Source organism: Lissotriton vulgaris, chromosome 7 (genome assembly GCF_964263255.1).
Source record: "Lissotriton vulgaris chromosome 7, aLisVul1.2, whole genome shotgun sequence".
NCBI lineage: Eukaryota > Metazoa > Chordata > Amphibia > Caudata > Salamandridae > Lissotriton > Lissotriton vulgaris.
This window is the reverse complement of record NC_141695.1, coordinates 372,234,617-372,247,023: the sequence shown is the minus strand read 5'-3', so window position 1 is coordinate 372,247,023 and position 12,407 is coordinate 372,234,617. Positions and strand designations below refer to the sequence as shown.

The following is a 12,407-nucleotide window of genomic DNA, read 5'->3' as shown; positions in this document are numbered from 1 at the left end:
GGTATTACCAGTGTATAGCCCATGCAGCAATAAGTACGAGAGAGGTTATTTTGAAGTGGCCTCAAGGGAACCAAGGACAGCTACCACCCACTGCTGTCAAAAAACAACAATTACAAAGTAACTGTTGTCACAAAAGTACAAACATGTAGGATTCCCTGAGCACAAGAGTACACGTATCTGTGAGTTTTACAGATAAAGTCTAATCAAAAACGCCAACACGTGTTTCGTCAAGGGACATTACCCAATGACTTCTTCAGGGCTGTAACAATAAATTTGTACCCAATTATAACCCCCATACAAAGGGGAGCCAAGTCAGGACATAAATTACCTCCACCGGACGCTCACAAGATGTGTCAAGTGAAAGAAAAATCCACCTCAGCCAGAATGTGAAAAAGATAAGTGGGAAGAGGAAAACCACAATGACCCTGAAGAAGTCATTGGGTAATGTCCCTTGACGAAACACGTGTTGGCGTTTGGCTGTTGTATACTGTATCAAGACTGTACTGCTGTATCCACAAGTCTTCGTGAACATCTTGGACTGAGAAAATAAAATAGGGACATCTCATAATATGGATGCACAGATATGGACAATGATTTTTTGATTAGACTTTATCTGTAAAACTCACAGATACGTGTACTCTTGTGCACAAACATTGCTAGTTCCAAGCCTAGCTCTCAATGAATGCCATAACCTTTGTCTCAAGGAACACATTGCCAAAAACCCTAAGAGGGCCTAGTATCACCTCTCTCTCGTGTACCAGCTCCCTCTTCAAAAGAAAGCCATATTGTTTCTTCCAATAATTCTGTGCATGCCCTTGTATTCCTGCATCTGATTGATGGAATGCGCTACTTCATGACTTCCCAGGCTCCTCACTGGTAGCCTTAAGGGAATCCTACACACCACAGCGCGTCTCATGCAGGGCTTGAATCAATATGATCACATCACCTCATCATGATGGAACTCCATTGTCTCAGCTTGCCAGCCCGCACGTCTTTCTGTATCCATAAAAATTCACGACCTACAAACCTGCACATAGTGTAATGTTGCTGTCCTTGTATCACTACTCTCCAGTTATTTCCACCACCTCTCAATACACCATATCGCGGCTCATGTAATCTGGTATCGCCATATTACTACATAATGCATTTCTATCCGAGAGAATTGATTTTTCATAAATATCATTTGTGCCACCACAACACCATAGTAGCTAATGGAAACCACAACACTTGAAAAAAAAAAAAAAAAACTAGAGGCACAAGCAGCCATCACAAATATGTCTAACTGATGGAGCCCATCCAAAAGAAACGCTAGATTATTACATTTTATTATAATGCTTCCATGACTGAAGATAGCAGGTTTTCAAGGTCTGGTTTAGCACTAAAAGATCTCAATTACATGAGTTCAGCAAGCAACATATAGCCTATATATTAGGTCAAAATTCATTATAAGATAATTGGTTGCCTATCACCTAAGTGTAGTCGGAAATCCTTGTCCAGTGCACAATTATCCACCTACCGGCAGCATTGTCCATATTCTCACACAAGTCTGCCAGCATCTCCAGGGCTCGCTCCTTTCTCTCCTCTTCTTCCTGCTGATTTTCAGCCTCCTCGTTTCCTCCGTCAGCCCCTCGTTTTAGATCTAAGAGGCAATCCTTCAACTGCTGAACCTCATCCACCTGCCCCTGGAAGGCACTGCTCATCGCTTCCTGGAGCCACTTCCTCCTCTGAGATGTTCAATTAATAGGATAAAAAAAAGCACCTTTGTCAGGTTGGCAAGAAGTCGACGTGTCTTTTATTAACCATCTTGAGGTCACAGAAGCTCTAAGCCAAAAACATCAGAAATACTAACATCTGAGAAACTGGCTGTGAGCTACAGGCCCTGTCACATCAGCAAACACCAGCTACTGATCGTGGCACCTCAATACCATTTATTAAAAGGGTTATTGCCACAATACGCGGAATACCTGCTAAAACCATTTGGCCTTCAATGTCTACAGTAGAATACATCTGCGCTCTCACTGATGGGTTTGGTGTGCCTTCAACAGACACAGATTTGGATAAGCTGCGTGCCAACACATTTTTGATTTACAGAGAAAGGTTCCCTGCTCACAAGGATTGCTTGGTCGCACACTTCCAACAAGATAACTGTTCCCTAAAGCTCTATATTTAGCTCTTTATGTTAAATCACTCATAAAGCATGCATGGGATCCAATTTTAAGAAACAGCCCTTCATACAAACTAAATGCTCAATATACCTCTTCAGACATCTCATTGGCCACGGCAGCATCTTGTTCTCCTGCTCCAGTTTCAATGGCCAAGTGGAGGAGGCCTTGCATGTTCTGAGGGTGCCTCCTGTTTCCCCCCGAACCCCTTTCAGCCATATTGACCAAAATGGGCTCAAAGACTGTGAATCTGCAAATGAAATAAATCACAGTACATCAAATGTCCACATGAGCATCCCTGCTGTATCTAAAGTATTGGTATTGGGCTACATTATTAATTTATGAAAGAGCACAATGCTCGAGACCGATTACATGTGTCTCTGTGTACGTGCACAGTATGAAAATGTTTTCTCTGCTAGTCATTCGTGACTTTATTCGCTTTCTGGGTTTATGTTCTTCTCTGTTTATACAGAAAAGTTGAACCTGTGTAGTCGTCAGAAGGTTTGTCAGGTAGGCTGCCTGTATTGGATATATATAAGCAAGACCCTAAGGCGGTCACCTAAAACTTTCGGATTAGGCGCGGGATGTAGCGGACACTCATATTTCACAGACTTAAAGAGATAACAGGCTCGTAAATATTACGTGATATTTTTAAGCATAAACATATACGAATGTGCGTATTATATAAACACGCATACATACTGTACATATGGACATAGGCTGCTCAAACATATTTGTGCTTACAGTATTAGATAATTTTATGAAGGAAACATATTAATCGTGTAAGATCACATAGTTTAAATATCGATCAATATCAATTTCACCTTATTATTTATAGCTTTTGTGCTGAACAACCAATGCCCGTTTGAAATGTTCAGTCAGTCTGGAAGCCAAAAGGGATACTCGGGGCGCTGAAATACAAAATTAAGAAAAGCTACAACATGAATTCTACGCATAAGGTGACCACACGTCCACTACTTACACGGATCGGCCGTGAAAGCAACCTAATGATTTCTGTCGCACCGTGCTGCTCTTTTAACGGATGTAATTTTGTCCGTAATTTCAGCACTTCCGGGTAGCACAGCAACCAATCCCAAGGCTAAAACATATTCCAGAGTCGTCTAGAAGCGGGGGGGTACCGCACATTTTTAAACCGATCTAGGATTGGAGCATTGAAAGCATGGCAGCCAATCCTATCACAAGACACAGAATTCTAAAGTTCTGATTGCTTTATGCCGAGCAACTCTTCTTAAGGCACCTCCATTGATATGACTTGGCGGTTGGTGCTACGTTATTACCGTTTTTCTTGAAAGAGCGCTCCTGACTGCTCCTCAATACTCTGCTTTTGCTCAAGGCCTCGGGGTGTGGGAAGGGAAATTAGCGAAGACGGGCAGCGATTCGAGCAGGAAGCGCTTCAAGGGCAGTTTGCTGTGCGGACAGCAACGTACAGGACTCTGCACCCACACCCAGCAATGCCAGAGTGAGGCTTTTTCTTGGGGGTCCCACGGCAGTCGGATGTAACAGGGCAATCAATAACTGTGATAGTTACTGTAATTTACATTGGTGTCTTGGGGCCCCCATAACGTTGCTCTAAAAAAGGATGGCAAACAACTCTTGGCTGTAAGTGTTGAGGAGACAAGCTGTCAAAGCTTACTCCAGGAGGAGGTGTAGTGTTGAAAACTCTGAAACAGTGTAATCAACAAATAACCTGTAAACACTTCAGTATCAAAGCAGTTCTTCTTTTTCAAAATCAAAAGGACTTCTTCTTTTTCAAAATCAAAAGGACTTTATTTACTGGTAGATAAATATTCTAGTAATTACTCTGGAGCACTTCCTCTTTCTTTGCTGCTCGCAGCAGAGTTAAGTCCCTTATTGTTATTAACATATGCTTATATATGTTTTTGACTGTGTGCTTATGTATGTTATTGACTTTCAGGCATTATTTTACCTGTCTTGACTCCTTTATCGCTGAGTACTTTGCACAGGTGTTGTACTTGAAAGCTTTGCATATTTCCATCGCGCGCACCACGTGCAGTCGCTTACCGGTGTTTGGGATCATCTGGTGGTGGCGAGCGATACAAAGCTTTTGAACGCGCCTCGCTCCCACCAGGGTACCTCTATCTCCCGGAGTCCGTGCCGCTTGCTTCTCCACGGCCGCCGAGCCTCTTTCGGTGCCTTGTAATACGGGCCCCCGTTCCCTCAGAGCCCAATTGGGCTTCTTTTGGGCTACGCGATGCCCAATATTTTATGTTATGTTATCATTTTGGTAAAGCGCAACAGCTGCCCCAGCAAAGAGGCGTCCCTCCTCCTCGCTCCGCTCTCTTTTTCAAGCACGTTTTGGAGTTTTTGGTTGTCTCCATCTCCTGCCGTGTTCTCTGCCTGGCCTGGGTTGTACAGTAAGGGAAGGTCCAAGATGTGTGCAGGCTTCTATATTTATTTTGGCTCTTGACCCCCTGAGGGCTGCTAAACCTGATTACAGCATTTCTGAGGAGCACTATTGGCAATATTAACATTATATATTCATTGATTCTTTGCACAATAAGGGTTTTCTCCCCCTTTGATTGATTCCTCTGGAATCTTTGATTTTCATACAAGTACCTAATTTGCAGTACCCTTGCGATGGAGGACGACCTATTTTTAGGAGGACGAGTACGGCTACTATGAGGAGGAGCATGCCTCCCTCCTTGAGGACAACCTTGTGGACGCCTTAGACACGTCGGTGCAGCAATCCGTTAACAAAGCTGTTGAGGTAGCAGTCCCCCAAACAGTGAACAAGGCGCTAGCGGCGGCCCTCAAACCTATCACTGCGCAATTGGAGAATTTTGCAAAGAGGCATTTTTATGCTGCCTCAGGAACCGGCACCGGGTCCCAGGGGGATGAACAATCAGCCACAACCCATGGCAGCAACTTGACCGCATTCCCAAGCTTTGTCCAAGCTTCCCCCTCCATCGGTTACGGACCACCAATATGCAGGGCCAGCTGCTCGTGTTCCGTCGTCCTCGAAGATGTATTCCAACACGGACACAGACTTCTCAGGCCACACTGCGTCCCCCAAGAAGAAAAAGGCCAAGAAGGTAGCTAGTGAGCCTCACTGTGCTCCTGTGTACTCTACCCCCTTTGACTTCAATCCGCAGGATATTATCCATCTGCGGTCAACGGATTGGGCCCCTCCATCAGAGGTGGAGGACTATTTGCATCAACAGCTTCAGAGCCGTTTCGACAGGGACGTGCAGAGTCGTTTACGGTCGGAGTGTCCTTGTCCTGACGTCCCGGACAAGGTAGCGGACACACCGGAAATAGACCCTACTATGTTGGCGTTTATTAAAAAGTTCACGAAGGACCCTAAAGGCATTGATTGTGCCTGGCATGGGTGCCAAGATAAGCTCTTGGACACCGCTGGTCCCCTAGCGAAGATCTTAGAGATGGCTCTCCACGCTAAATACACGAGACCCCTGTTGACCCTGATATCCTCGCGGGCTGGACGCAGCGTGCCATTTGTTTCCTAGGAAACGCAAATTGTGCCATTTACTCGGAGCGCAGGAAATCGCTCCTTATGCGGATGGACAACAACTTGACTGAGTTAGCCTCGGCAGAACCAGGCCCGTTGGTGGATGGTTTCCTGTTTGGGGATAAGTTTGTGATGGATGTATCAAAATATGTAGGTACCTTCACCTCGCTTGACAAAGCGCAATACCATTATTAAAAAAGTTTTCCAGGCTAGCCTTTTTGGACGGGACGGGCGAGGCAGGGGCCGCTCGCCAGGCCGCCACTACCATCCCATCAGGACTCACCCAGAGGCGGTTACGGCCAGGGGAGAGGAGACTTTCAAGATCCCACCAGGGGAGGTGCGTTCTACCCCACAAGACGCTTCAGCCGTCGCAGATTCCGCCAGGGAGGTCAAAGAGGCAACTTTCAACCTCAGATTACTTCAGGTGAGTCCAATGCCTCTGTCTTTGTGTCCCCTGGGGGCGCCGGATTCGACATTTTCTATGCAATTGGTCTGTTCTTACTCAGGACCCTTGGATCCTACAGACGGTACAAGGGTTTCTCATAGAATTTTTTCAGACTCCCCTTCATACAGCCTTTCCTACACCTCTGTCTTTTTCCCGACAAGATGAGTTTTTTTTATAGCTCAAGAGATAGAAGATTTGCTGCAGAAGCACGCGGTAGCCTATTGCGATGGCAAGCCAGAGAGCTTCTGCAGCAACATCTTCTTAGTCCAGAAGAGGGGCGGGGACTACCGACTTGTTGTCAACCTGAGAGATTTCAACTCCTTCGTTCTTTACAGACACTTCAAGATGGAGGGAATCCATCTTCTGACGGACATTCTGAGACAAGGGGACTGGTTGGTCCACCTCGATGTCAATGACGCGTTCCTGACGATCCCGATATTTCCTGCTCCCCGTCGGTTCTTGCAGTTCCTGTGGCGCGGCAAGCGCCTGGAATATTTGGTCCTACCTTTCGAGCTTTCATCAGCTCCTTGGAGCTTCACCAAGTTGATGAAGCTGGTGGTTGCTCACCTACGGGAACAGGGTGTTCGTCTGATTATTTACCTCGACGACATCAAGCAGAAATCGAGAGACTTGAAGAAGGAACTTCGGAAGACATTAGAAACACAGTCGATGTCACTTCAGACGATTGCACGACTAGTGGGTCTTTTAGCCTCATCCATTCAGCCTATATTTCCCTGACCGTTACATTATTGGGCGCTTCAGCACCTCAAAATTCAACATCTCCAGAGAGGACTCTCTTAGTCAGACCAGGTTCCCCTCTCGGAGGAAGCCCGGGAAGAGATCAAGTGGTGGTTGGCCCACGTCAATGCGTGGAACGGGCGAGCGATTTTCGGTTCTTGCCCGGAAGTGATCATAGAATTGGATGCCAGCCGTTCGGGCTGGGGCGCTCGATGCGGGGAAATTACGACGGGAGGCAGATGGTTGCTTCAGGAGTTGAGACTGCACATCAATTGTCTCGATCATTTGCGATTCGCACCCTCTCGCCCAAGGTTTCCTGTTGCATTTTGCTACGGATGGACAACATCTCCGCGGTGAGGTACATAAATAAACTGGGGGGGGGGGGGCACTAGATCCCCAATGTTGGCGGAGATCGCAAAGGACTTCTGCCATTATTGCCTAGCTCACCACATTACGGTGATAGCGGAATATCTTTCGGGTCGACACAATACGATAGCGGATTGGAATTCTCGTCATTTGAAGGATTACAGCGACTGGAAACTTCATCCGTCGCTCTTCCAGTTGACTCAATCAGTTTAAGGGTCAGTGTCACATAGATCTCTTCGCATCCAGACTGAATCGTCAGCTGGATGTGTTTTTCAGTTGGAGACAGGATCTGTTAGCAAAAGCTACGGATGCCTACATGCAGGATTGGTCATTGAACCTCAATTATGCATTTCCTCCCTCTGTCCTGATTCCCAGGGTGGCCAATTGCATTCTCTTGCAGTCAGCGGAGATTGTTCTGATTACTCCAGTTTGGAGGTCCCTACGCTGGTTTCCGGATCTTCTGAAATTAACCTGCGACTTCCCTCTCCTCCTTCCGTCTTTTCCGAAGATGCTCCAGGGCCCTCAGGGAGAGTTGCATCCCTCCATCAGGGATAGCTGCTCTAGAGGAGCAGCTATCCCTGATGGCTCTAGAGGAGCAGCTATCCCTGATGGCTAGGAGGTTTTCAGGCAACAATGGTCATTGCCATGAATTTCGGAGGAGGCTTCAGGCTTCATCCAACAAGCATGGGCTCCCTTAACCATGAACCGATATGCATCAGCTTGGAGAGCGTGGTTGGGTTGGTGCCTGGCAGAACACTTGGATCCCGTGGAGGCGGACGTCTCCCACATTGTGAGTTTTCTATCCAAAAAAGCGACAGAGGGTTTGTCCTATAGATCAGTTAATAATTTCAGATCTGCCAAATCGGCAGGTCATGCACACATCGAGGGAAGACCAGTGGGTATGCACCTTGTAGTTTGTAAGCTGTTGAAAGGTATCCGAGTATCTAATCCACCTAAGGCTAAGTATTCGTCTTTATGGGATGCATCTAAAGTCTTAACGTTGTTTGATAATTGGCCAAGTAATGAGTTGTTGTCAAAAAAAAAGTTGTCTGCGAAGTTAGCTATGCTTCTTTGTTTAACAGCATGTAGGCGAGTCTTGAATATTAAGGTTCTAGATTTATCAGGCAGAATATAGTTTCCTGAAGGAGTGTCTTTTGTAATTACAGCCAGAACAAAAACTTTCTCTAGGGCTATTGATTACAATGCTTATCTCTCAAATGATAAACTCTGTGTGGTGAAATGCCTTAAAGTATATGAAGAATGTACTAGTGCATTACGACCTGTGGGTGTTCAAGGTTATTGATTGCATTGCAGAAACCTTTCAAGCCCGTTACCTCCGCTGCACTTGCCAGGTGGCTCAGATACATTATGTCAGAGGCGGGCATTGATACAGCCTTGTTTGGTGCACATTCAGTCAGAGGTGCTATGGCCTCGAAATCCTTTATGCTGGGGTCCAGCATATGTGATCTAATGAAAGCGGCTGACTGGTCAGCTATTTCTACATTCAAAGAATTTTATTATAAACCCGTGGGTGATGTTGCTTCTGTGGTTCTAGAGTGTTAAACTAGCATAATCTGAAGTCTCTGGTCCTGTAATAGAATATCAAATTTGCTAGCATTCGCGCCAAGAATTTTCAATTCTATTAAGGACATGGAGGCGAAGATTATCCCGCCCACATTGCATTTATTGTAGATAACTGTCATGTTGTTACCCTCCCTGATATTCAGGTTATGTCAGTTATTATGAGTCTGTCATTTAATTTCAGGTGCTGACCAAAAAGGTGAATGAGCTGTCGCTTTGGACCCTGGGCAGGAGTCGCCCTACGATCTTCTGCTTCGGGACCGATGCCTTGGTTTCAATATTCGTGTTTGCTGTTTGATGAACTTTCATTATGGTTTACCTTTTGGACTTTGGATTTGATCACTGCTCGTTGGGAAAGAAAGAGGAAGTGCTCAGGAGTGACAAACTATATATAGGGCTAGTCTCTATGGTTATTGTTATGGATGTACAAAGCATTCTGGGAATGTAGTTGTAATATGTAAAAAACAATTTTATTGGCTGCTGTTGTTTTTGCAGTAAAGAAAGGGAAGCATAATCTTGCCTCCGTTTCCTTAATAGAATTGAAAATTCTTGGTGCGAATGCTAGCAAATTTGATATTCATGCCTGGTGTTGAGACGGCAGTCACTGAAATCTAAAGTCTAATAGCTACCAGGCTACTCAAAGACCTGTTCCTAACTAGTTTGCCAGCTGGCTAATGAATGTAGTGGGCCGGCCAATGAAAGTAGAGGGCCTGTATCTCAGAACCCACAACTGTGGGCTCTGAGGCGCTCGCAATGGGCAGAGGAAAGTCGAGTCACCAGGGATTCAAATTGCATGATCTCTGGAACTACTTTAGCTAAAAGGATAATTCCAGCAGTTTCATTATAAGGATTAGCAGATCCAGTTTATGACTCTTGGCACCACATCTGGGGTGTAAGTCAGAGTTGCTTGAGACACCCATGGGGTTACTGAAGTCATCACTACTGGCACAGGTTATGAAAGAGGCTTGGGACAATGCATGCTCAGTGTTGCGTCACCAGTGTTTCAAAGAAGAAACGTACAGGTAAGTTGTTAGGAGACTTCTTTATTCAGCCTCAACACCATCACAGGTTCCAGTCAGCTGTGGAATGTTCATGCCTTCCAGCCTGGCTCGTACCAAGGGTAGAGGGGATGGGTGGGGGTGCGGGGTGTACCAAGGTGGATTACAACACTCCGCTTTCTCGATGCCTGAGGGTGATAAACACCTCTTCAACGCAGGTGTTTTTGCAATTGTTTTTGGCTACTGCCTCACATGACCTCACGGCTCCTGGGCCTTCTCGATCCGTTAAGATTTCCTCAATGAAGATCCTTGCAGATTCTTCTCTGTCGTTGGTAAACCAGGTGACGTCCTGTTGGCAGGCATGTTCAGACTGCGTTTGCAGGCAGGCTTACCCTTACATATCTCCAAGGTAATGCTGCAATACGATTCTGAAGACTTCATGGGCTTGGATACAGTCTGGAGTGAGAATTGCGACTCAATGGTAGACCTACTCCCAGCTCTTCTGTATTCTCTCTTACACTGGTGAACATGCCCTCCTTGGTTGCATAGTCGAAATGTTGAATAAGGTAGTGGTCAAAGGGATCAAATCTATCTTCCTCAGGTGGCCATGTATGGCCAATCTGATGGTTTGCACCTTTTGAATTTCTAGGGCATCCTCCAGCCATTCTTATAACTTCGCTAAACACTCAATGGAGTCAGGTTGGGTTCCACTGGGTTTAAATAAGAAGCATTTGCAATGCAATAGGTCTCGCAATTGTGAAAGTTGGAGCTATTGGCATTGCAAATTATGTTTTTTATTAGTTTTTTTCTCTTCGTTTAGCGGAAAGCATACCATTTAAAACTGTGATCATAGGTAGCATTTTAATTTAGGAGTGGCTGGGAAAACATTATAATTACAAACTACCATGTTTGAAAAGCAGGTAGAGCGACAGGAGAAGGAGAGTGATGTCACAATTAGTAAGGACTATGAGAAGGAAGAACAGAGGTGAAAAGAATGAAAAATGTAATGGAGTGGTGTTCAAGACCTTCAACTGAAGACATGGAAGATGATGTATCAAATGTTCAATGGACTAGGCGAAGGAGCTATGGTTAAGATATTTAGGAGAAGAATGCCCACAATCACCAAGGATCGAATGATAGGTTTTATATTTAAAATTTGTAAGCGGCTGCAAAAGTTGAACAACTATTAATAACCAGAGAATTATCAAGAAGTGTGAAGGCGGACCTGTACAGGTAGTTATATTCACAATCGCAAAAGGGGGTGGGGCGAAGTGTGAGGTCTGTTGAGACACCAATAGTAACAAGGTGCAAATACCAATGGGCACTTAAGGAATTAGAAGGCTCAGGTGTATTTACGTTTCTTGACTAGAATGTTGACTGACCAACAGACCACTGTAAAGCTGTGCAGAGTTGTTTGTGGCTATCATTAAGATGATCAAATGCATATTTCACAGCGCCCTATGAAAAGTATTCCTTATATTACAGGAACCATTGAAATGTGTCCCATATTTCATAGCTCCCTGTGAAATGTGTGTGTGCTTTTTTACATCATCAACCACTTGGGTGCTTGCCACTCCACGTGTCATCTTATAGCCGTCTTCTCCAGAGTCTTATAAGTTTAGCCAGACAAGTGCATTACATTTTAATAAGAGTTGAAAGGTCAGTGCACACCGAGGCTCCTCTGGTTACTCGTATGAAAAATGCGCCATGTACATCGATGTGTCTCGCTCATTAAATATTCGTGCGCACCTCGTCTAGCGTTCTAGCTATTACCTTGCTTCAGGGTGCTTCTGTGAGCACCCAAGACCGAGTGTCAGCCTCAAGATCTGCCCCCAAGTGTGAGGCACCCGTGCCAGAGGCAGGGCCACGTCGTACAGTTCGATGGGCTTTACCTGAAGATGTAGGAGAGCGCGACCCCTTTAAACGCAAACAACGCAGAATCTGGCCCTTCGCTGTGAAGTCTGTAAAACGGCGCCATGATGCTTCAGTGTCTGTGCCTTAGCAGAAGAAAGATTAACATAAAATACTGTGCACGCGAGAAGGTGCCCGTCCATGCATGTATGGTTGTAGCTGTATACCTTTATGCATGTGTTTTGGTGTTTGAGTATGTGTTTGGATTTATCCGTATAGGGAGGTGCCTGTGTATAAGGTATGTGACTGATTATATATGTTTGCATGTTCTAATGTATATATATGTAAAAATATCAACAAGAACACATCTATGCCCATCTGGGAGTGTGTCAGTATATGTGTATCTATCTATATGTATGTAGGAGTCTTAGTCGGTGAGTATGTATGTTTGTTTCGGTGTATATTAACATGTATGTTTATATATGTATGAGTATGTATTTAAGAATGTGTGTGTTTGTGTGTGACCCTAATCCAGAGATCTTCAAACTTTTTGATGCTGAGACCCCCTTGTAAAACCTTTTTAGGCGTAAGGACCCCCTTCCAACAAAAGTTTCTAGAAACTGGTACTCCTCATCATCAACAACTATCGACAACCCTAAATGCGCCTGTTAGACCTCATCACATCACATCCATCCATCATTTGTCCACCCACACTTTCACACATCCATGGATCCATCCTTCATCCATCCACCCTTTCT

General features: G+C 45.1%; 1 protein-coding gene across 3 annotated transcripts in view; it reads right to left on the bottom strand.

Annotated features, from left to right (window-relative positions):
* HSPBP1 (HSPA (Hsp70) binding protein 1) overlaps positions 1-12,407 on the bottom strand; it is a 409,565-nt gene that overhangs the window by 255,627 nt on the left and 141,531 nt on the right. Inside the window, exons 1-3 of one of the 3 annotated variants that reach the window (XM_086930302.1) lie at positions 3,145-3,284; positions 2,256-2,412; positions 1,517-1,724 (exon numbers count right to left, since the gene is read on the bottom strand). In XM_086930302.1, coding sequence (XP_086786428.1) covers positions 1,517-1,724; positions 2,256-2,381 — 334 coding nt within the window. In that variant the 5' untranslated portion in view covers positions 2,382-2,412; positions 3,145-3,284. Of the gene's footprint in view, positions 1-1,516; positions 1,725-2,255; positions 2,413-2,986; positions 3,285-12,407 lie in introns of those variants that run through there. The other 2 variants (XM_086930303.1, XM_086930301.1) reach the window with 2 other exon arrangements.